Source organism: Cyrtonyx montezumae, unplaced genomic scaffold (assembly GCF_038088225.1).
Source record: "Cyrtonyx montezumae isolate F1298 unplaced genomic scaffold, pur_monq_1.0 scaffold_18, whole genome shotgun sequence".
In the NCBI taxonomy this organism is placed as follows: Eukaryota; Metazoa; Chordata; class Aves; order Galliformes; family Odontophoridae; genus Cyrtonyx; species Cyrtonyx montezumae.
The window spans coordinates 15999300-16023698 of record NW_027071914.1 but is presented as its reverse complement, the minus strand read 5'-3'; the positions used below and the strand labels follow the sequence as shown (position 1 = coordinate 16023698).

The window sequence follows — 24399 nt, the reverse complement described above, 5'->3', positions numbered from 1 at the left end:
TCATTTCTCATTGCTATACACAGCAAGAGCAGCCCTGGGGAGTCTGAGCGTGGGGCATGAAGGACCAGAGGCAGTCTGGCTCCTTAGGTCAGGTCGTGCAGGAGTCTCATCTTGGAGGAGCCCAAAATAAATCATCATGTACACACACCCCAACACAGTGAAGGACCTGGCGCCGTTTCCTCTTTCCTTTGTGAACAACAAAAATAATATCTCCCATCTAAGTAAGTACAGAAGAGCTGCTTTCCCCTGAGCTGTTTCTGCCGCATGAATTCAGTTTACTTTTCTCCCGTGGTGACTGCAGTTAATCAGATTTGTTGGGACCACCAAGCTCTGGCTGTGTACAAGCAGAGAAGCTCCAGACGTGAGTTTCCTCATGGCTTGGAAGGCTGTTGTTTTTTTAAGTAGGTGATGCTGCTTTCTTATGGAATAATGTATGTTCTTTTGGTATCTAATGCAAAAGATCGGATGCACAATATGAACAGCCCCCCCCTCCCCCAATAAATAAAAAGGACTATAATAGGATGATGCAAAATTTGGGAGAAATCTGGGGGAAATTCAATTCTAAAGAATTCTGGTGTGAATATTCCCAGAACTTGTGAAAAGCTGTATGAATAAACTGAAAGCTGCCTCTATTATTTTCTTGCGTAATCAGATTTTCCTCTGCAGATGACTCTCCAGAAGCATAACTAACACTACAAGAGCTTAACAGTTGCCTTGAGTACATGAGCAAGGCGTGAGCCAGGCAGAAACACTTCCCTCCAACCAGCAGCAGTGTTTGTTTTGCTTTGAGCTCTTGTGAATCCCAGGGAAAACCCCAGGGCTGTGCAGTAACCGGTTTGTTTCTTTTCTCAAGGTAACCACGACGCTTATTTCTAATAGCTGTCTCACTGAAAGAGTCGGGACTCAAAGCTGTTGCATAAATGGCAGTGCATGCTACGCTTCTCTGTAAACAGTGCTGTTATTGATGGCTTAAAGAGGACTGTATTTAACTGCTCAGTGTCATTAGGGCATTCATTCTGCAGCCAAGAAAGTGTGACAGCAAAAGCCCACTGACATCGGCACAGCTCTGCTGCTGCTGCAGGTGGGACCCGAGCAGAAACTCGCTTGGCGTGAGCAACCAAGTGTGACTACAGCCCCTTTCCCCAAGGCTATGTGTGCTGCAGCCTGATTTATTGTGCTCTCTTATGTATATCAAAAACTGGAGGTTCCCCCTGGGCCTGGTGCTATGCCTGTGAGATCGCTGGAACGCTCCTCCAGTGATCATATATGAAAATCAGAATAAAATACTTCTTCCAGGAAGAGCATACTGCTTCGTTATACGTTCTGTACGTTCGCTGCTCGAGGCATTGCAAAGGCACGTTAAGGTGCGAGCAGAAACCAGGACAGAGTCGTAACCCCACGGTGGCAGGAACCGTGCAGAGCTGCTTTGCACTAAAGGCACATCCCACGGCTCACACAGCCCAGGTGAGAGGAGGTGCACTGCTGATGGATGAAGCTCTGCCATCTGTCATCTCTGTTACTGAGTTTATATCAGCATCAGCAAAGCCCTGTGTCATTTCTGCTGCGGGTACGATAACGGAGCAGTCGGACTTCTCCAACCTCCTGGGACAAAACAAGCAAAGGGATCATTTTATTTGCCACGCGTTAGAAGCACAAACTGGTGATCTGTATGTAAATACATTGCCACAAGATGAATGTAAACCGGGAAAAAAATAAACTATTTTTGCATGGTGGCGGATTACTTAAAGACCTCTCGATGCCTTACGCACACGTTGGAAAAGCAATTTATTTAGAGGCAATGCTATCTGCTAATCCTTGTTTCTTTGTCTCACTTTGGTTTAATCTGTGGGAAAAAAAAAAAACCCATATACCAGAATCAGATCTGTGTTTGTTCTTGGAATTAACTCGCTTCAGCGCTTCGTGTGTTCAGTGGTTCCTACTCCATGTTTTCTCCCATTCAATGGTGAGGCTGAGCCCATTGGTTATGGGGAGGAATCCACATCCGTGGACAACCAGAGGCAAGCAGCTTCAGATGTGTGGGACTGTCCCAAAATAAAATGTTTCGAGGCATCTGGAGTTCCTTTCCGCCCTTCATTTCAGCTCTTGCTGCGTACAGAGCACTGGATCAGGCTGCCCAGAGAGGCCGCCCCGACCCCGCGCCCGGAAGGCGCTACCGCCCGCACACAGCGCAGCGCCGCCTGGCGGCCGGCGGGGACGGGCGCTGCGCATGCGCGGTGGCGGACGGCGGTTGGAGCCGCTCCGGGCTTCTTGAAGGGGCGGCGGGGCGGGCGCCGAGCCCCGCTGAGCTTCCGGCGGCGGAGCGGTTCGCCATGGAGCGGCAGCGCTGGTGGAGCTCGGCGTGCGGCGGGAAGGCCCCGCGGAAGAAGCGGCGCTCGTCCCCGGTGCCCGGCGAGATGCTCCAGCTGGAGCGCCCCCGGCCGGCGCACTGCCGGCGGCGGCTCTTCGGCGGCGCGCGGCTCCGGGACCCCCAGCCCGGCTGTAAGCGGGGCAGCGCCGGCGGGCGCTCGGGTGCTGCCGGCGGGCGCTCGGGTGCTGCCGGCGGGCGCTCGGGTGCTGCCGGCGGGCGCTCGGGTGCTGCCGGCGGGCGCTCGGGTGCTGCCGGCGGTTCGGGGTTGGGGATGCGGTTGGGGCGGCGCTGGTGGTGTTTCAGCTGAGCGGGGCAGAGCCGATTTACAGTGAATATTCTGTTAGCTTTGGCTAAAAAATCCCCCCTTTTTTTTTTCCTTCATTTTCTTTTTTTTCCCCTTCTTTTTTTTTTTTTTTTTTTACCCTAATGTTAAACCTGCAGTTACTGCACCAATTGCTGCTTTTTCCCCAGGCCCAAAGGGAAAATCCCACGTGAAGACGTTACCAAAAATTAAGGAAAACCTCGAAGTCACCCATGGGATCCCTTCCTGCAGCCAAAGGTCTGTTAGAACACTAATTAATCATCTGCATTGCTTTGTTTTGCCTGCCTGTCCCTTAGAATCAGTGTGAGTGCTGGGGGTGCTGGGGATGCTGACGCTTGGCAGGCTCTGCTGACACCTGGTGAGCAGGTGTGTTAGGTTGTATCAGCTCTGTGGGTTGAGCTGAGCTCTGCTCTGTTTTTGGTTGTAGCGCTCAAGTGAATGTTGAAGGAACAGTGTCCTTGGAGCAGAATGAAGAGGATGTGGAAGATGGCACTGTACCGCTGCGGGTGAGAGTGCTGTTTTGTCCTAATGCTGAGGATTTATGAAGGATAAATAAAGTGAATGTGACGTGCTCAATTCTTTCTCTAATCAGGCAGGTTTTCCTGTGGGTTATTGATATGTGGGCACCCTTTTTTGGGTGGAACTTGGGTTTTTTTTTCCTGTGGGATGTTACCGTGATTTGGGCCAGAACAGAAGCTGTTGTTACCAGTGGTGTGTCAGAACATAATTTACCCATAGTGTGGAAAGGCTGTAACAGTGCTGCACTTTTCTTATGTTCTTTATATTGGTCGTTTAATTTTAGGACTCTTCAGTAATCAACTTTGAAAGTAAAGAAAGCCTGAAAAACACTGATGTTACTTCAGGTGCGTATAGCAGTCACGCATCATGTTATTCAGTATGTTTTTGTATCTGTATAAAATGACATGTGAGAATGATTATTGAGCTTTAGTGATTCAGCACGTGCTGGGTTCACATGAACTGACTGTAAGCAGCACAGGAGCTGTTCCAGGCAGGTGTGTGTACCTTATTTATGACAAGCATACCTGTATGTGGTTGAAAAAGTACTGCTCTCAATCTGTATAAGTTATTTGAGTCATCTGTACAAGTCCTTTGAGAACTGCCTAACTTCTTTAGTAGGGAAAAAGGAGAAAATAAAAAGGAGAGAGAGGGGCTGCTAACAGTGCCTGCTGAGGGCATGGCTGCCACCACTGAGGCAGTCTGGAGCCCAGCTTGTTGGAAACCACACGGTAATGATTTTGTTGTTGACAGAACTGCTTTTTGACATGAGTTCTTCAATGTACTCAAACATAAGTTTTTAAAAGCTTTTATTTTTTTTTAAAGCGTGTACAGGATGATAGAGCTTTTTTGGAAGCTGCCTTTTTTTGCCTCCCTCTCCAGGCACAGGGACGACCCTTCCTACAGGTGTTTCAGCTTTTCTCCTGGAGTGTTTAAGTGCAGATTCCACTGAAGATGGTGACGCAGTTGCCACAGACACCACAGAAAGCTTCCCATCCCCTGAAACGTTAAGAGATGAGGAAAGTTCAGGTTAGACTTGTGTTTGGTTTTTGAACTGTTTGATGCTGAAACATTTAGGAGGCTGTCTGAGGTAGGAAGGGCAGTAGCCTGTGCTGGTGTGACTCACTAGGTCAGATCTTTGCTGTGAGCTGCCCTGTGCTTAACATGCAGACTGGGTATCTGGTCCTCCAGTTCAGAGTGATTCCAGACCTGATAAAATTGGAATCATACTTCCAACTTTGAGTAATTGCTGTTGACACAGGTCGTTTGCTGGGGGTGACCAATGAATCTGCTTCCAGATGGATTTCTCCCAGCTGTTTCTGTGTGTTTGAACTAGGACAGTGCTTTTGCTTTGCTCTAAAGTTATTGCCTTGCAAATGAGATTTGTCAGATGATCAAAATTCTAACAGCTCAGTGGATTTTAGTGTGAGAAGCTTGTACTTGCATCTTCTGTGTCCAGAAAGGAATAATCCTGGCTTCGAGGACTTTTTCAAATGCAAGAACTCCACTCTCCTGGACTGCAGCAAAGCAGTGGCTGTGGATAAGATACTACAGCTCTCAAGTCTTTCACCAATATCAGGTAATTATTTCCTACGATACAAAATGATATCATCAACAAATATCACTGTACTGTAAGGAGCTTTGTATAATGTGTAATGCTTACTTTATTTGAGTTGTCTATGTAATGGGGAACAGCTTCTTAAAGTTCTGTTTTTGCTTCTAATGTTTTGCTTTATATTGTGCGTAGAACAAGGTCTGGCTTGCTTAGTTTTTTCTTTCAAAGTTTAGGTTTTGTGTTTTTTAGAACCTGTCGTGGAAGATTGTGGAGACCAGCCTATAAAAAGGTAATCTGCAAAGCAGGCTGATGCACCAGAACGCTCAGGTTTCTCTATTGTAAATTATATTCTGGGCAGTAGGAGTAATCCTGTGATTTTTGCAAACATATCTGGTGAGTTTCAGCTGCCTGTGTCCAAACCAGCTTTGAAACCAATGCACAAAGACAAGCAGGTGTGAGTTTTCTTAATAGACTTCTGCTTCACTATTGGAGCTGCAGGGAAATCAATGTAAGATCCAGGATTTTATGGAGTCAGTATTTACCTACAGTCCATAAAAAGTTGCTTTTACCACTGATACTAATTCTGTCAGATTTTATTCAGTTGCAAACAGCAAGATGTGTATGCCCAGACTGGCTGGGATTGCCTTTGCTGTACAGAGCATGAGGAGCTCCTGTTGTCAGCTCCTCATTGCAGTATGGGCTTGCAAAGGACAAAGCTAGGTTTTGGATATGACTGCCACAGGAAAGGAAAGGTTAGTAGCTAATATAAGACACTTGCAGATGTTACTGAACACAGCCTTTATAAATCTTAGGCCAGGTTATTTTCCTTCTGTTTTTATTATTTTAGTTTTTATTTGGAGTATTTTTTCCTTAACAAGAGCAGTAGGGCATGTGATATGCTGAAACCTTGTTGCCCTCCTGTTGTTAGCATACCAGCTCTTCTGTTGACAGATCATTTGTGTTAAGTACCTTTTTCCTCCAGAGGCTGCCCTCTGTAGCCCTTAAATTGCAAGTATCTCCAGAATTCAAGTGCTGTCCAATAACTGGGATGTGTGTTTAGCAATTAAGACACTCCTTACTCAGACTCTGTTTTGTTCTTTGATTTCCTTGTACATTTTTTTAATGACTGCGAACATCCATTCAGAACAGCTCACTTTTTTTCTCCTCCCCTAGAAAGAGACCCAAACGCAATTACAGTTCTTCAGAATTAAGTGTTTCAACTACTCTGGCAGGTAAAATACCACAGGCTACGTGCAACTGCAGGTGGGAAGGGGAAGTGTGAATTGAAGGTCCTTCCTGCAAACAAGACTTGCCTCCTAACGACTTAGCAACAACAAGAGAAAACTGCATTTTTGCTTTTAATCACCTGTGATGCTTAGTGAAAACGGTGTTTCTCACTTAACTTATTCAGAGCTCTGAGTCATGCTACTCACTTAACTGAATGTCAGCCTTCACAAATGCAGGAGTCTCTTCTGTAACTACGCTGTGACTGATGTAATTCTGGTTGCAGCCCAGGTGCCACACAGTTTTTCTCTGCTTAATTTGGACTGTAATGGAAGCAGAAGCTGCCACGGGCAAAGGCTGTTGTGGTTATGCAATTCCTCTTCTCACATATTATGCATGTCTGACAGTGAATAACCAGGTGAGCATATGATTAGTAAGGAACCTCCTTTCCTCAAGGAAAGGGAAGAGGAAAAAAGCTGCCCTGCTGATGGCAGGAGGCAAGGCAGATGAGGGTTACATTGAAAGGAGGAAGTATATATATGGGTGACTCTGGGACAATCCCTCTTTAAGAAGCATCCTGTAAGGCGTAGGTTGGAGGGTGGCTGTGGGCTTTGGGATGAAGTTAATTTGTTTGTTGGAAATTTATCGCAGGGAAAAAAATCTGTAAAATTACAACTGCAAGAGAGAGAACTCCACGCCTAAAAAGTGGTATGCGCTGTTCTTCACCAGTAGGACCGGAAAGAAAGGTGAACCATCTTTAATGAGTCAGCTAGGTCTCTACCTGGAAGTGTAGATGTACATTGGAGTGTAGTCAGCTCCTTCTAAGAGGTGCCTGCAGTAATGGCAGGGACTGCAGATGTAGCTTGCTTATACCTCTGGATAGCAGTAATAATTGTGGGTGCCCTCTAGGCTCACTTCTTCAGGCTGATTCTGTCTCTGCTACCAGCCCAGATGTATAGAGGTTGAGTTTGACACTGGGACTCTCTTTGTTAGTACTTACTGGACAGTAGAGATTCAGTTTTCAACGTGAAACGTAATTGTTTCATCCTTTAGCCTGACAGTCAGACTGCTGAGCCCAAAAGGCTGAATTGCAGCAGGAAAGAATTGTGTAACCTCTTAGAAGATAATGCATCATCTTCTGGTCAGCTTGAATCTGCCCCAGCAAACATTTCAACCAAATCAGTAAAGGGGACAGCAGAGGTCCTGCCCTCTCAACAGACAGTTGATGTAGTGGTAAGTAATTGCACTTTGCTTTGCTAGTTAACAAAGGCATAAAATTGAAGAGAGACTTGAATTATGATAAACGTAGCAGTTAAATATGAAAAGTGCTATGGAGTGTTTTATCCCTTGGTTTTGAAAGGGACTTCGGAAGTACCTTTCCTGTGCTGCAACCAACTGATGCTTTGTCTTAATTTCACAGAGCATGAGACAAAAATAAGAGAACGTTTGGAGTTCAGTCTTCATGGTGCAATCTAATTGTGGCTGTACTTAACGCTGCAATATAAACTGCGCAACAAACTGAAATTCAACGTGCTGAACAGTTTAAGATGTTTTATAATATCTTCCAACAGAAAAAAAAAAGCAGTGCTTGGTGGCCTTACTTGTGTTTCCTCTTCATTCTAAACAAATTTACTCTTCAGTGCCAGTTTGGGTTTTCTGTCTGTGAAGGCAGTGCCACCGCATCTCTCAGCACTGGAGTGGAAGTGATGTCTCTGCTTTCATGCCATAGCTCTCAACAAGTCTGCAGACTCATTTCTTTGCTGAGCTTTGGTGTTGGTTTTTTTCTATGGTTTTCTAGGAAAAAAAGTCATTTCAGTAGAAAGACTTATACCAGTTAATTTGGAAGGCTTTGAGTTGTGGAATTCAAGATGTTGTTGCAAGCCAGCTTTGATTTATGGGTGCTGGATTAATGGAGAACATCATGGTTTTGTTAGAGGCAGAAAACAGGAATCATTTTGCATTAGTTATCCTAAGTCATATTTTTGAAGCAATTACAACCATCTTTTGCATAGTCCAACAAATGTTGGCCATTCTGACTCTTAACCTGTCACTTAATTGGCCAGTCATTGCTGCATGTTTTGTATTTTGGGTAAATTATAGATCAGCTTGTCACCAGCGTGCTGAATCTCATCAGGGGAAGGCTTTCCTGAATACTGTAGATCCCTGTGGCAGTCCTGAAGAACTTGTTCTCATGTCTTTGAGCTCAGCAAAGTAAATTATTCCTCCAAGTTCAGAAAAAAAGATTATTTTATTTCAGGTTCTGATGTTAATGCACTCTTTAGGTCCAGTCTTGGCACGCAGGTATATACAGTACAACTATTTAAGCCTTACAGTATGGCAAAGAATTAAGATTGTTTAAGCTTTGGAACTTTCTATCTCCCTCTCCAACAGCATGTTAATGGTACACAAGTCAGTCTTAACTGTTTTCTAGTGCCATCCTTTGGATGCCTCCACCCCTGCATGCTTTCTTTGCTAAATGCTTTTTGAATTTCCCTGGTAGAAAGCTAGAAGAATATTTCTTCAGTATGAATAGTTGCATGAGTGAAATGTCTTCCATCTTTTCAGACTCTGTGTTCCAGAAAAGAAATCTGCTCCATTGTCAGAACTTCACCAGGTCAGAGGCCTTCCAGGCGTCGCCGAATTCCAGTTAGGGCAAAACCATTCTGCCTTCCTGAAGGAGTGCCTGAAGGTAATGGAATATAGAGTTGATTCACTGTGTGGATGATAACTAGCTGTGTGTGTTATGTTTGTCTTTCAAATACCTAAAGCTTCTTTGCCACTGCCCAGACAGCAGGATTGTACATATCCTGTGTTGCTAAATACATAAAGCTTTCATGTTTCTGTTTCACTACCATAGGATTGCTTTTAGTTGGCACTGAGAGCCAACTAAAGTTGAGATGCTCAGCAGAAAACTGTCAGCTGTTAAATTCTACCTAAGCAGCTCCCTTTCCTACCTTTTTCCCCTGAAAATTCTTCATGTAATTGGATTTTTGTGTAAAGGTTTCTATTTTTTCTTTCTGAGACCCTCAGAAGCTCCTTTCTTCCCTTCCTAGACTTTAAAGCAGATGAGAACTGTGTACAAAACTGTCTCATTGCTGTTATAGAGCTCAAATCCCTTCCCTCGAAATGATGTCCTGTGAAGTTTCTCAGTGTGCCACTGGATGGCGTATGTCTTCCTCAGTTTAAAATGTTCTTTACAGACAGTGTCTGCAGGTAGAATGCAGATTGCATTCATTCGTCTGTGCTGTGTTAATTTAGTGTTCAGATCCTGTGTGAGCATAACAGATTAAAAAAATGCTGTATGTGCACAAACTTCCAATGGATTTTCAGGTTCCTAGCTCTACAGCTTGAGTCCATGCAGTGCCCAGAATGCAGGAGGTGTTTGTGAGTGTGTGTGAGCTGTGGTAATGCTGATTATGGGTCATACTTGGTGGGCAAATAGATGGTTATCAGAAAAATCAGTTTTCTTTTACTACTTTAGAGGAGCCTGGGAATTAAGCATTACCTCAGACAGTGTGTCTGTGTGCTCTTTGTAAGCTGAGTGTTTCCATCTCTGTTCAGGAAATCTTTGGGGTCATGCCTCTTCCATTGGCAGTATATGTATGCTTAAAACTGTTCTGTCCTCGCTAGCAACGGGCCTATAAAATTTGAGTTACTTGAAATGATGGATTCTCTTGGTCAGCTTATCAGGGTAATAAGGTTCCTTTAATCTTGAGAATATAACATTTCATTGATAATACTTAACTTTTTTTTTTCCCCAGATGTTATTACAAGTTCTAAAACTTGGATCTGCTGTGAACACAGATGAGGCTTCTGATTTTCTGCAGGAGTCAACACAAGTGAAGTTTGCTGTAGCAGGGAGGTGAAACAGAAGTACTAATTAGTGGACAGATTATTTTGGTGCATACACTGTTTGAAACTTCATATAGTGTTTGACAGTAAGCCTGTAAATCCTTTACTTGAAATACTTCAATATTAAATTATTTGTACAAGCAACTAGATCTCCTTCTGGACATTGTTCTTTAGGAGCTCCATAAAGATGCTGCTTGAGTTCATTTGGGTTTTTAAAAATCATGACTTGAAGGCAGCAGACTATATTAAATGATTGAGTTTTGGTTCTTGCTGTGCCAAAACTTCTGGATTTACTTTTTTTGGTGGCATTGGCCTTTACAGCTGTGGCCTCTACTTTGAGTAGGGAACACCTGGCTTTGGAGTGCTTGTGTCAGTAGTAGCTTCTTAAAGCCTCTTGCCTCCTTCTGTCCCTGTCATGCTCCCAGGCTGCTCCTCCCCCTCAGGACAGTGTCCTGTGATGCAGCTCTTTGTCCAAAGCGAAGCCAAAAGCACAGTATTTACAACCTGGAGCTGTGCTTTATGTGAAGTATCAGTCAACTTAATGCTTAATTTTCTAGTACAAATTCAGGGTGTAGGTAGTGATGGGTTTCCACCTGAGACAGTGATGTTGTATCTGTGGAGTTTTATTTATGTGATAGGTGAAGTGATCCTTCCATCACTAAATTTGTGCTGCAATACACTGTAATTTCTTTTGGCAGAGAAGTGGACCTGGTGCCCTGTGGATAAAGGCTTGTGAGGTCTGACACTGAGAGATGAGTGGTCCTTTGTGTCTTCTAGTGACTTCAGGCTTGTGGAGAGCAAGTAGGGGCCTTGTGTGAACGCAGGTGGGAAAAAAACATGTATGGATGTCTGAAGCACTGGATGTTGATGTTGGTTAGGATTTTGCAGTTGTCTGCTGGTTTTGCTTGGCACATAGGTTAGATTCCCAGTGTTTCTAGTCCAGTTTTTGAATTGTTTATCCGTAGATGTCATTTTTCAGTGTGTTGAATCCTTCAGAAAATGCTGGCAAGAGCATCTTTTGGCTTTTCTCCGCTCACATTTACTGCATGCTGAAGTAGTTTGGATCTCTGCAAAGTTCTCACTAGCACTAATCCTTACTCAGGCTCTTTTGTAAAAGTAGGGAAGCTTCTACATGTTTCAGAGTAATAGTCTGGCTCTCCAATCATCTTGTTTCTCAGTATTATCACCCAGGATTTTCATGTGCTGTTTGTTTCCAAAAAGCATGTCAAGAAGATATAAAATTTATGATGTTTAATAAGTTTGATCACATCTGAACAGACTTGTGGAAGTTCAGACTCTGGGCCTTTTCCCATTGCTCTGGGTTAGAAGGAAGTGTGGATGGAGGTACTTGGATTTAGTCTCTATAAACAAATGTTGTCTAAGCGTTGTCGTGTGGCTCAAGGTTAAAAATCATGCCATTACATTATTTTTCCTGTAAGCATTATTAGTGTTCTGCCAGTGTCTTGTTGGAGTACTTCCAGGAATGCTTCTAATTACCAGCATCCTTGTTCTTACAAATCCGAAGCTGTTGGTAATGAAGTGTGCAAGAATCTGGAGCCCCTAGGAGCTGAGGGTGAGGGCCTTGATGTAGCTTTAAGCAGAACTGAGTGAGGTATGCAACAAGTTACGGTTGTGATGGCTGATCATCTTCTACTTGAACCAGAGTGAAAAAGATGCTGTTATAAGGGCATACTAGTAAGGTCCTAGGGGAAAAAAAAACATTCACCTGCCCCCAAAGCATTTTTATTTTCTACTCATAAACAGATCAATACTGACAAATTAATTGGAGAGTACAAGAGCAAAAAGCATTGCTTGTAACTGAGGTGTTGTCTGAAGCAGCCTGGAAACTGCAGTGTTTTATGGTTTTTTTTTTTCTTTCTCTGTGTGATGAGGCTATACAGGAGGATAGAAATATCACAAACCACGATCTCTCTTGTCCTTCCCCTCAGTTACAAAAGTGCTGCTTCATATTTTCATCTTTTGAGATGAAAGTGTAATTAATTACCAGGCTAGCTCCCTGCCCCGGGGAAGGAAATCTTACTCGTTCTGAGGCCACAACAATATCCACTCTTGTTCTGCTTTTCTGAAAGGGTAGGCACTTTCCCATGCTTTGGTTTCCAACTGAAGAATGGCTATATAAAATTTCACTCAGAGTGGAAACTGGTTCTTCCATGTTAGTGGATAAAGGTTATGGGTCACAGGCAGTTAATGGGATAGTACAGAAGAGCTTATTTTTGCAGTGATTGAGGAGAGGAGTCCTCACAGTATCAATGGGGCTGCTTTGTCACAAGCCTAGACATGGCGAAGTCCCCATGGCTTGAAAGGGATCACAGTGAGTCCGTCAGTGCAAGAACATTCTCTCCATGCACTGTGCTCTGTAGATGCATATTTAGTAAATGCATTACAGGGGAGAAAAAAAATGTAAGAGGGTTTTCATTAACAGTTTTCAGTGATTTTTAAGATGAATGGTTCTTCTTGGAGACAATGAGAGCTGGGTTTTTCACTGGAATGCTCCGGGGGTGTGTGTATCAGCTGCTGGAGTGTGAAGCCCTCGTATGCAAATGGTTCTGCTTGTTTGCTCTCTACATCTAATCTCTAAACAAGGCAGGTTTGGAGTCCCGGGCAATGCATACTGAGTGGACAGACAGGTTGAAATCCATGTTTTTCACACAGGTGAGAGGATTTGCCTGTGGGGAGGTTTTTCAGGAAAATGAGTGATGAAACGTGTTTTTTTCTCTTCCTGTCTGTCCTCCCCTCTGCTCTCTTGATGAAGCTGTGTTAACAGAGCTTGCCAGAATCCCTTGCTGTCCATTTGAAGCTTTGGAGCAGACTCTCTTCTGAAGGGACCCTGGCAACTTGGATTTGGATGCACTTGACATTAGCTCAATCTTCAGCACTGTTAATTGTGAAACTGTTGAAAGCTCAGATGTGTTCCCTGGGCAAATTCTGTTGCTTTACAGTATATTCTGTATTTGAAGGTTTTATTTGAAGCTGTGTGTATGTGCCTGCTTTGAAGAGACAGAGATCTCTCATCTGTGAGCCAGGCAGGTGCATTCTCCATACAGAACCAGGGGGGAAGATGCATCTGAACATGAGTCCCTGCTTTCCCTTACAAGCATTGACTTCTAGCAGGTGAAAACCAGGGATCCCACAGACAGCAGCTGTATATGTTACACACAAGATGATCCTTGTTTAAAAGCATTTCTAATGTAATGTTACATCACATGCTATCGTAGTTTAATTCCGTTTTCTGGGGGATGTGGGTGAATCATTTCTGTTGACTCAGTTCTTAATTATTTTCACTTTCTGCTGGTCTTGTATCTTCACAGTGAACAGTGAAGGAGTCTGTAAGCATTTGGTTTAAACCTGTACTAATAAATGCTTAGTTCCTTTGGCTTGTATTTGGTCTGGTTTCACGCACAGGTTACCGTGTCTAAATGCATTTGGCAGGTGGATGTCTTATGGGTACGATGGCTTCCCCTGCACGCAGCACACGTGGCTGCCTTCCTTCCTCCCAGCTTGTCCCAGTGCTATTTCTGTCTGTGCTGGGGAGACCACCTGCATCAAGCAGACCTGGGGGTGAAGAAAGGTGGGAGTGGATGGATTATTTTTGGTCTGAGTTGTGTGTGTATTTGTGTATATATATATTTTTTTCTAACCCAAATTTCTAACCAGTTTTTTTTTTTCTAACCAAATTTCTAACCCCCAAACCTCGAACTATCCAAGGATATCGGACTGAAACCTGCCTCTACTTTCCAACAAAAGTTCCTGAGGTGCTGCAGGTTGGATGTAAGGAACGTTTTATCCTCTGAAGGAGCAGCTTTATTCCAGGCTCGGGCTGCCCGGGGAGCTGCGGGGTGGGGGTGGTCCCCATCCCCGGGGCATTCGGGAACGAGGAGCTGTGGTCAGCGTTCCGGTGGGCTGAGCTTGGGGGTCCGCGAGGTCTTTTCCAGCCGGGGTGGAAGAGGCTTTTCCCCGGCTCTCGTGGCAGCAGCCGGAGCCCCGCCCCGCCCCGCTCTCCTTTCCCCCCCCCACCTCAGCCCCTCTCGCCGTTCCCCACCCGTGGGCCGCAGGCTCCGCTTCTCCCCCCTCTTCTCCCCCCTCTTCTCCCGGCCCACGTGGGGCCGCAGCCACTCAGCGTCCCACGCAGCGCCCGCCGGGCCCGCCCCGCCGGCCCTCCCCTTCTGGCAGCGCCGAGTGACTAATTTTTGTCATATGACTGTGACACCGAATGGAGTCGGGCGGGCGGAACTAACCGCGGCGCGGGGACGGCGGAGCCCGGCGCCCCAAGATGCCGCCCACCCTGTTCCAGAAGCTCTTCAACAAGAAGCACGGCCTCACCTCCCCGGCCAGGGACGCGAGAGACGACTGCGTCTTCAGGTAAAACCGGGCCGGGGCCGCCTTCCTCCTCCTCCTCCTCCCCCCGCCCCGAGCTCCGGCGGTGCCCGTTCCCCGCGTCCGCCATCCGCCGCCGCCGCGCTGCCCCTCTCGGCGGCCCCGATCCCCGCGGGGCTCCGCGCGCTCCCTCAGGGGATGCTCGGGGTCGGGGGTGGGAGGGGGGGGGGAGGATTGGGTTTGAGGGAGGCCGGCGCCATGCCGCTGGAGCGACCTTAAAAACGTGCAGCAAAAGGAGGGGAAAACGCGAAGCCGGAGCCAGGAGAGGTGTAGGGTTACCGGGGAAATTTGTCACGATCTGAACCGCGACGGTGCTGCGGAGGTGGGGGGCGAAGTGGGGCGGTGTGCGGGGCGGACCCGGACCCGGGGGCAGTGCCCCACGCGGGACCCGGTGCCACGCGGGGCCGTGCGTGGCCCTGCGAGGCAGTCTTAAAGTGCCGATGTTTTGCAGCTTGAGCCGGGGAAGTTGTGCGCTCGTTGAGGCGCTGCTGGTGCCCGCTGCTCTGACTGTGCTGCAGGGCTGGGGGCGGGGGGTGCTCGGCCCTGGGAGGGGGACACAGCGTGGTGCTGAGCGCGCGTGGGGACGCGTTTCCTGCAGCCGGTGTGTCGTTTCGTAGTGCTTCTGCTGCAGGATGTCGGTGGGTCCATCCTTGCGTGGTCAGCACGGAGATGCTGCTCCCACACTTAAGCTCTGCTGGCTGTGATGGAGGCTCCTTTAAAATGTATTTTGTAGGAGGCAAAGCTTCTTAATGATGTCCGTATAATGTATTATCGCTGGGATCCAGCCCCTTGCTGGGGAAGGGACACCAGGGCTGTGCCGTTGCCACACTTTCCCACCCTAATGAGACCTCTGGTAACGATGAGTTTGTACAGAGCCTGGCAACAAGCTGCACAGCTGCCATGCAAACCCCGGGCAGAGCATGGGGATCACGTCTGTGCTTTACAAAGCAAAAGCAATCTGCAGGGAGGTGGCTCTTCTCCCTTCTCAACACAGCATGCCGAACTGGATGTGGATTTTGAAGAGGATATGTCACGCTGTCTGCTCTGCCCTCCTCCACTCACATAGTGCTGCTTCACTGTGTCATGGGAAGCATCGAGCAGCTGCTGCTGGATGTGCAGTTGTTCTTCTGGTGCTGATGGCTGAGGTGTAGGACCGGGCTGTACTTGCAAGAGCCATGTGCTGTATTTTGGTGCCCTGTAGGCTCGTTGCCTTAATGGCTTCTTGTGTTTTCCGGTTGGGGATGAGTCTGGAGTTAATCCTGGTTGCATATGGCCCTATCGGTTACTGGTGAAACTTATGGGGAATGCACAAAATAAAGCCTGCTGTTGATGATAGTTGGGTTTTAGAGCCTGGAGAGCAGTGCTCTGGGTTTCTTGTCTGCTTCTGTGTTTTCAGTAGACCTGAGGGCATCAGTCTCATCACGTGCAGTGATACGAGTGTATCTTTATGTATTGGTATGTTACGGTTAGTTTAGATTCTCAATGATGAAACGTTTTCCACATATCCTGCATGCTGTTACTGTTGGTTGCCTTTGCTTTGGTCCTCCTAACTGAGAAGTTGCATAGAAAAAAAAAACTTAAACATTATATAAATTCCGTTGATATATTCAGGGGTTGATAAGGAGAGGGAAAAGCCTGGCTACTCTGGCAGTGACATCCATATAGCAAAACGTTTTATGATGATTATGATGCTTTTTTTTTTTTTTTTTTGGCCTGTGAACATATTCTGCCTTTCACTCAGGCTTACTGTGAGCATTTACCAAGGCCTAAGTTCCACTTATCTAAGCTCACATCGTTTCAAAGATAACAGAAATTACCTTTTTCTTCTGAAAAACTTTTCCTTCTTACTTTTCCTTTTCATGCTCAGAATCCTTTTGTCTCCTGTTGGGATGTGACAGGTTGAGGCTGAGTCCAGCAGCACTTCAGGAGCAGGCGTGGAGAGGCTGTGCCTTCCAGGGGTGCCCAGTAAGTCAGCAGCTGTAAAGTGTTTGCTGATGTCCCAGTTTGTTTCCCCCCTCCCCGTGTATGAGTAGCAGCCTTAGGATCCACTGCGTATCGATATTTTAACCCTTCATCTTACTTGGGGACACTCAGCAGTTGCTCAGACTGGACTCTCCCTGTGCAGCTGAGTGTCCGTACCAAGAGCATAAACATTCTGTGCTTTAGGAGTAAAATATATTTACAAGAAACACCTGCAAGTATTCCCGAGCAGAGATGACCCTTAAGCTCTAAGGTGTCGAGAACCAGCTGTCTGCTGCAAATAATACTCACGTGAGTGGATTTTCCTCTAGGGTAACTCTGCTATAAATAGGATCCTTGACCATGCTGTGCATGTGGTGGTGGCCTGCTGGTGGCAGGAGGCAGGGCGAGCTGAGCCCAGCCCTTGTCAGCCGTGCGCTCCTGCTGTCACCGGGGACGTGGCGTTGCCGGTGTGTGTGGCTTTCTAGAGTTTCAGAATCAGAGCATTCCCGTCGCAAAAACAGGCGAAGTGGCTGCTGCTGAATCGTGAGCTGTGCAAGTGTCTCAAACCTGTATACATTTTAAACAGCCATCCCATGAACCTCGCTACAAAATCTTCTCATCACCTTCTGGAAGCAGTCCCACCAGAGCTCCCTTAAACAGCCACAGGTTCTGCCCAGCATTGCATGCGAACACAAAGTACTCCTCTGCATTTGTGCTGGAAGGCTGCAGTTACAAAGTAGGATTTCCTTTTTGGCTTTTCACGGGCACACTTGAGTGCTTTGGAGAGGAGGGAGCTCCTAAAGCACCACAGCTTTGAGCATTCGAACCATGCTTGGGAGGATGAGCCCAAAGCTCAGTACAGTGCCAGCAGCTCTCAGGCTTTATGACTTTGTTGTTATGTTGCTTCTTAACTTGTTAAATGCGCGCGTGTCTTTCCAGTGGAGGGACTGTAACAGAATTTTTGTGGCGTGAGATTTTGTGCATTGAGATGGCATAACGAGGGCAGCAGCACTGTGCCTTCACACTGAGCTCTGGACTGCAGCTTTGGGTTGGCCGTGGGGAGGAACTGTTTCTTTCCATCTCAGGTATGAAGTTGAAACGCTTGTTCTGTTTTATCTCTAGACATCCCTCCCACTTAGCTAGAGGGATTATTAATTAGAAGTGCTTTTGACACTGAAGCTCAATACAAACTTGCCTTTTTTTTTCTAATCTAGAGAGCTCTGAAGAGCCTTCCCACCCCAAGGGGCATTCCACTGATGTTTGCAAACTGTTTTGCTCTTGATAAAGCACCTGTTGTAGAGGTGCAGCTGTGTGGTGGTTGTTCAAGCCTGAAAGAACCCCTTCCAGTTTCGGGTCTTACTGACAGCACGAAGTATCGTTGGGCACGTTCTTCCTTTAGGGGCTTGCTTTGGTTCTCTGGGTATTTCTGCACAGCTTTCCAAGTGGGAGGACATGGGTAAAAATAAATGTTCTTTTCCTTATACACGGGGAGGGCAATTTCCAGCCATTCCGGACCTGTGCTTTCTGGGGTCTCTCTGTTATGGGTGCTGTCCTCTACTGAGAGTGGTTTGCCAGGTTCCCAAGGTCTCAAGCTGGCTGCGACGTAGTGTTTCCTGAAATACATCCAGTCAGGGATCCCCCGTCAGCCCAAGCTCTTTCTGTTTTTCTGTGTCAGACTTCAAGTGGTGTTTAAGTGGTGTGGAGCTAATTTCTTCAAGCTTGATCTAAACTGAAAGGGATGTGGAGGCATTTAATACCATGTTATGGGGGTTTTCTGAGGGACTTTGGAGTTAAGTCAAGGAGGAACGTGACAGTTGTCTTCACGTTCATTTTCCAGGTGAAGTTTTAACCACAGAACTTTTTGGTAAGTTTTCCCTTTGTTCCTGAAGGTGGCCATCACTGATGACATGAGTGCTGTGGATTCTGTTCTTCCTGTGCTGAGAGCAGGGGTAACCAGCAGAGACTGCTGTGCTGCTTTCCCTTTTTAAGTGTGGCTTTATTGGAGGAATTCAGACCTGTCAGTATCTCAACACTGTGGTATCATCAGACCCAAATTCTCAGAGAGAGCTTGGACAGTCGGGCTGGTGAAGCCTCTGCCAGGCTCACATGACATTAACCTGCTTCAGCACGCAGGATGCCCTGCTCCATCACATCAGAGGCTTCTGTGTATCCATCCACAGCCTGCCTGAGCCCAGGAGATCGCACCTCCCAGCAGCCACATCACCCTGCACAGCAGATTTCTTGCCCTAACAGCACCTCACGAGGCTTTTTTGGGTTGTCCCACAGCAGCCAGCCTGGCCAGTGCCTGTGATTAATGATACGCTGCTTTCTCGTGTTTGTTTGCTTCTGCAAATGTTTTGCCAGTGGTTGTTAGATTGCTGGAATTTTGCCACCTCGAAGTCTTAACACCTTCAAAACCAGCCTTAGCTGGATGTGTGCTGCAGAAGCTCCAGCTTGACTTCATTTCCAGGTATCTGGTGAATTTGAAAAGTTTTTGTCCTGTCAAGTTTAAGACTATTTAAATCCTAAAAAAAAATAAAATAAAATTCTGGTGTTTGTATTTGGCCCTTTTCTGCCCTTTAATGCCCCTTTACATTGTGGGGTTTTTTTTGTTTTGTTTTGTTTTTAATCCACAATTTCTGTAGTATCTCTGGAAGTGTCTTTGGCTTCTTGGTTGTATTAATTTGCTTGAGTACAGCACGCTTTTAATAAATCCTGGTTTCTTGTCAGATTTCTGTCTTGCCATGATGACCCTGGCCTGTATTTTGAAATATAACGCTGTTTTCCAAAGTGCTTCTTCTTGCCAAATTCTGTTCTGCATTTCCTGTCATCTGAGCTTTTGCATACCTTCCAGTGCTGGAAGTGAAGTTCTGTTGTGGAAGCAGAAGCTTGCAGAGAACTCTGTGAGCTGCTCCGGGCACAGCCAAAGCTTTGGTGGTTCTGGGGCTGCAAGCAGTGCCTCACGTGGAGGTGCTGTGGCCCTGGAGGGGACCCGAGGTCAGGACATGACAGTATGCCCATGGCCTCACCTGCCCTGTGCCACTTCCCAGCCCCACAGTGGCCAGAGGTCTGTGGTCTGTGTGCTGCTCTGCTTCCAGGTCTGCTCTGTTCCCCTTCCAGCTTCAGCTCCTTCCTCTAGAGGAGGTTCTGGGGGAGGCTGTGGGGTGCTGTCACTGCTGGGATCGCTGCTGGGCCTCCGTCATCCCAAGGGAGAAAAAAGACCGAGTCACAGTCAGCTCACAACTGAGAATGTGGCCTTGTACCGTGCTCAGGAATCTCTGCAGGACTGGTGGGGATCTCACCAGCTGCTGAGTGAACCCTTTGGTTCTGCTTTGAGCTTTCCTTGGCTCACCAGGTCTGCTGTCCTCCTGGATGGGCCTGATCCAACAGGGAGCAAGCTGTGCCCTGCTGCCTGCCTCAGCTGGAGCCATGGGAGCTGGCCTTCATCTGCATGGTGGGAGCTTCTCATCCTGGTTCCTGTGTGTGGAGGAAGAATAAAAATGCTCCTTTGCATTTGCAGGAGCCTAGCCTTGGCAAATGTTGTCTGAAGGTGTTTCTGCAGACTTACAGGTGCTGTGTTTTCCATCCTCTAGACAAGGCTGCAGGGCCGTGAGGAGTTGTCTGCACCAGTTTGGCCGCTGCAAGACCTTCCTCCTTTCTGAAGCTATCCCCCCAGTTGCCTTCTGGGCACTGACAGTGCTTTTAGCTGACACAAGTTGCAGACCTTGCTCTCTGGGAACCATCAGCTCCTTTGGTTGACCGATGAGTTTCCCTTCGTGTGCTTTCAAAAAGGATTATCCTTTGCTGCATGCCCACCTCAGAGTTAGCATCTGCTGGTAGAGACAGCTTGGACAAGTTCAAGCTTCTGCTCCGTGGTGACCTGCTGCAGTGTGACTTGGAGCCTGCTGTCACTGTGGCTGAATGCAAGAGGTGACCCCTGGAGAGGCGTGCAGTTTGCACGCAGAGGAACGCACACGGCGGTTTCGTGTGCAGGGGCTGTGTTCCATTGCTGCATCTGGAGCAGAACGTCTGCAGGATCACATGTTGGTGAGTAACATTAGGAAAAATGCAGAGCTCAGTTGCACAGCAAATGCACAGGATGACTGCATTTTATTTCTAAAAATACATGCCCCAGTGTGTTGTGCTGGGGGGAAGCGTGACCAATTACTATGTAGTCTTCGTATCAAAAAGAATTTCTTTATTTTTGTGGCACTGTGCTGCTGTTTGGTCCCCAACTGGAGCTTTTCCTTGAGATAATTCTGCACGTTTGCGTAAGAAGTTCAACCTTTTTCTTTTCTGAAACTGATAGCTTCTGTAGATATCATTATTCAGAGTACAATGCTCTACAGAGAAACTTGTTTGAGCATGCAGACTGCAGCACAAAATACTACACGGACTGCATATGGAATATTAACTGTGTGTGTGTGGCATGTCCACGAGTACGGAGTGTTTGTCACCTCAGGGGTAGCTGGAGTGCATGTAAAAGCTCTTTATGTTACAGCCTTACCTGATGCCTTGGTGGAGGCAGCCTGGGTAACCTCAGCAGCGATTCTGACCTGAAATGAGTAAAATCCATCACAGAAGCAGTTGTGTTTCCTTCAGGGTCGGCAGCGTTACGATCCAGCGTGCTGGTTGATGTGCACCCAGCTCGTGTGTTCTGCTGGCGGTGCCGCTCCTTTGGTTCAGCCGTCAGCAAAACACAAAATGTAAACTTTAGTTTGTGCAGTATAGAGCTGGAAAGAAAGAGGAGCCAAGCTGCGGTTGTCTGCCATCTGTTTTAGTTGATAAATGAAGAAACTTGGAGCTCGGTTCAGCCCTGACTGAAGATGCTGGCTCCGTGCCTGCGTGAGCTGGTGCGGTGTCTTTGCCCGAATTCCTGCGTCCTTCTCCGCTTTGGCAGTGAAGTGCTGTGTTTGGGCATGGTGCACAGGAACGGCTTTTGTTGGTTCTATCCAAGCCTTGGAGAACTGGCTTTATGCAGGGGTATCAGAGGAATAGCAAAATCTCCACTCTGCTGTGTTATTGTGCTTGCTAGCTCAAACTAAAATACACACGGACCACTACAAACCCCTATTTCTCAGGCCTGATGGGCATTCCTCCTTAGGAGCAAACAGGCCTCCAAAGGTCACGGGTCTGGCACTTGGCTTGCTGTGATTTGGGTAATGGTGATGTAGAGAGGAGGGTAAGTGAGAAGGAAGCACGTGTGAGCAGTTAGCTAACACGCCAATGAGCAGACAGGAGTGAGATTTTATTTTAGTGTAGCTCATTGGCCGTGGTGCCCCCCATGATGACCTACCTAGAAAACATTCATTCCGTTTGGAGACATCTGCTGAATGGTTTATCGAATCCCGTCCGTGCAATCTGATAGTGGAAATTGGTAGAAAAATGGTGTTAGTTCAGGTGTTAGTGGAAAGCAGATAGAGATGATAAACTGCGTGTGGTTGTGCAGGGAACATCAGCTGCAGATCACGGGGCGAGCGCTCTTTCCTTCCCAGGAGCTCATTCTCATTGAATGACATTATCTGAACATCGAGATCTGTGGGGGAATATTTCTGCCAGAATTTTCTTGTTCCTACAGGAGGAATAATGGCATTTACCCCTTAAAGACAGAGGTAAAGAAATGCATCACAGTGCTGACTGCCTTCCTATGCTAAGGCAGCCTGTGCCCCAACATAAAGCTGAAATAGTCAGACAGAAAAGGGTGGTTGAGGTTTTTTTAGTGTTTTTTTTTTTCTTTTCAGTGCTTAAAGATATTTCAGTTGCTACGAGTTACTGGAAATTACTTTCTTGGTAGGAAAGGAAATTGTTGTACTGACGGCACGGAGGGTTAACTGTGCACGCCTTCTGTCACACGAGGGACACTCATTGTGAACCATGTCCTCTTTTTCTCCAAAGCACGTGTAATTGAAAATGATAATGATAAATTCATGAAAGGCGGTTGTTCTCATCCCATCAGGGACAGAGAGGTCAGAGGTAAAAGTGTGCAGAGAATAGGGAGTTTGTTTGTCAAGAGGCTGTTTCTATTTACGGTTTTTAAAAGGAGAAACAAATGGAGATTAAACACAAAATGACCCATTCCTATAGTGCACTGAGTGCCCTGAGCTTTGCCATGTCTCTGTGAGGTGCAAAGGCTTTTGGTGGCACAGCCTGGGGCTTGGCAGCAGGGAGCTCAGAGCTGGAAGAGGAGATCCTGGAGAGCAAGGAGCTGCCTGTGTGTGTGTAGCTGCTGTGCTTCGGTGCATGCACGTTACGGGGTGATGTTCTCTCTTGCCCTGTTGTTTGGTCTTCTGCTTCAGGACGAGTCTTCGCACGTGCAGAAGAGTAAAAGGGTTAAAGTTCAGCTCTCTTTCTCTTCCATTTTTTTTTTGTTTTTCTTTTGCCCTGTGCTGCTTGAGGCCCTCAGTGCTGCCTGTGCTCCCTGACAGTTCCCCCTGGGTGCTGCCCCATCCCCTATCGCTCTGCCACCAGCAGCAGGGCGCATCCTGTTTGGGTCACTGCTGTCATTCCAAATGACACGCACTAGCATGAGAAGGGAGAAGAGAAAGGGAGAGCCAAGAGAGCAATTGCTGTGCCAACAGCTCCTTTCCAAAAAAAAAAACCAACAAAACCAACCAAACAACAAAGCAACAACCTATTCTGAAACATCCCGGTGGCACTGACAGCTATTGCTGTCCAGCACGTGACCTTCCTTTCCTGTTGATGCAGCAGAATAAATAGCTTCACATGGTGCAGTTACTGGCTTGCAGCAGGGTGCCCGCAGTGCTGCGTTCCTTCTGGTTCCCACATCTTACACATGCTCATCTGGACAGCCTGAATACGGAGAAAAAGGATGAGGCAAGAAAATGCTTGTAAGTGGGAGAGCAAAGTGACTGTGCCATGCCAGAGGAACAAGAGAGAAGAATAGATGGAATTTGTTCATGGTAGGCTGTGGGGTGTGAGCTGCAGAAGATGCAGGTGCTGATGCTGAGTTGGAGCTCATCAAGCTGCAGCTCTTTGGGGGGGGAGAGTCTCCCAAGGAGAGCTGGGGCCCTGCAGCCACATCTGGCCAGCTGTGCTGCCCCACCAGTGTCTGGTGTTCTGCTCTAAGGCACTGCAGCTGCCAGAACAGGGCTTCATGAATGTGCACTCAAGCATACGTCTTGATAAAGTCCAACCTCTCCCTGTGGAACAATGTGGGTTTCATCAGGTGTTTCTGTTGACCCTGAGCTGGCTTGGAGTGTGTGTTCCAGCAGGATCCCGTGATAAGGAAGGTGTGTGTTTGGGCTGGGTTTCAGTGCCAATAGCCAGGAGAGCACGTGGATCTGGACCTGCAATTCCTTTATCACAAACCAAGATTTAAGAGTGAGGAAAGCTAGGTGTATGTGCAGGGGCTGCTTCCTAAAGATGCTCAGAGCTGGCATGGATCTGTCAAGTGGAATTTATAAGGCTTGGCCAGTCCAGCTGTCCTGCAGTGGAAAAGCCCCTCGGATGCACAGTTACGTGCTGAAGGGCTTTAAATACTTCAAAGTTCTTTCCCATAGGAACCTATTAAAGGCATCACTTCAGATGCCCTTCCTCATGAAAGGTATAACTAATAATGAAAGTACTTCTAGCACACGCATAACTGCTAAATAGGACACACACCAAATCATGCTGTCAGATTGATTGCAGACACCTTTAAAAGCAGTTAGTTTGTTTGGAGGTTGGCTGCTCAGCTGACTGATGCCGGATATCAGTCTTGCCTCAGGTGTGCCAGGTTTACTTAGTTTTTAAAGTTCTTGTCACAGGGTAACTTTTCAGGTCCTTTTATTTTTGTTCTTTTTGGTCTTGTAATCTGTTTCAAAGCGGATGAGTTCTTGGAATAGTCTTTCACTGCGGCCTTGTGCGTGGTGTAATTAGGAGTTGAAGGCAGCAGGCACCAACCCAGTGCTGTTACAGCACACTCCTGTTGGGCTCTTCATTGACCCCAACCAACTGCAAGGATCACATGCGAGGGACAAAAGATCCACTGAATGCCTTTCAAAAGTAGATTGGAACAACAGCGTGATTCCTTCAGATATGTTGTGCAAAGCCCATTCTGGCCACGCTCCTCTCTTGCTCTGAGTGTTTGACATTCACGTCTATTTTTGTATAATACTGACCTGTAGAGACTGGATCTGGATTAGCTTTGGATTATGGGTTTGGGATAAATAGCACTGGAATCTCATGTGAATTCTTCTTTTGTGA

The 24399-nt window shown here is 46.9% G+C and overlaps 2 protein-coding genes across 3 annotated transcripts in view; both read left to right on the top strand.

The window, feature by feature from the left end:
- Nucleotides 1-56: 56 nt before the first annotated feature.
- Nucleotides 57-9842, top strand: MEIKIN (meiotic kinetochore factor). Its single transcript, XM_065735023.1, has 13 exons — nt 57-87; nt 2101-2644; nt 2787-2927; nt 3118-3196; nt 3493-3553; nt 4089-4235; nt 4666-4785; nt 5011-5050; nt 5935-5993; nt 6637-6731; nt 7039-7218; nt 8551-8674; nt 9747-9842. The coding sequence occupies exons 1-13, from the start codon at nt 57-59 to the stop codon at nt 9791-9793; spliced, it is 1668 nt and encodes a 555-aa protein (XP_065591095.1). The 3' UTR covers nt 9794-9842.
- Nucleotides 9843-14068: 4226 nt separating this feature from the next.
- The window catches only part of FNIP1 (folliculin interacting protein 1), a 54830-nt gene continuing 44499 nt past the window's right edge, over nt 14069-24399 (top strand). For both annotated transcript variants that reach the window (XM_065734860.1, XM_065734856.1), the window contains exon 1: nt 14069-14217. In XM_065734860.1, coding sequence (XP_065590932.1) covers nt 14129-14217 — 89 coding nt within the window. In that variant the 5' untranslated portion in view covers nt 14069-14128. The remainder of the gene's footprint in view (nt 14218-24399) is intronic.

What these genes read in the sequence shown, in the direction of transcription:
- MEIKIN (XM_065735023.1), top strand. Translation starts at nt 57, where the DNA reads ATGAAGGACCAGAGGCAGTCTGGCTCCTTAG. An exon ending in GAGGCAGTCTGGCTCCTTAG is followed by an intron (nt 88 to 2,100) that starts GTCAGGTCGTGC and finishes CCTTCATTTCAG; the next exon opens with CTCTTGCTGCGTACAGAGCA. An exon ending in TGTTTCAACTACTCTGGCAG is followed by an intron (nt 5,994 to 6,636) that starts GTAAAATACCAC and finishes AATTTATCGCAG; the next exon opens with GGAAAAAAATCTGTAAAATT.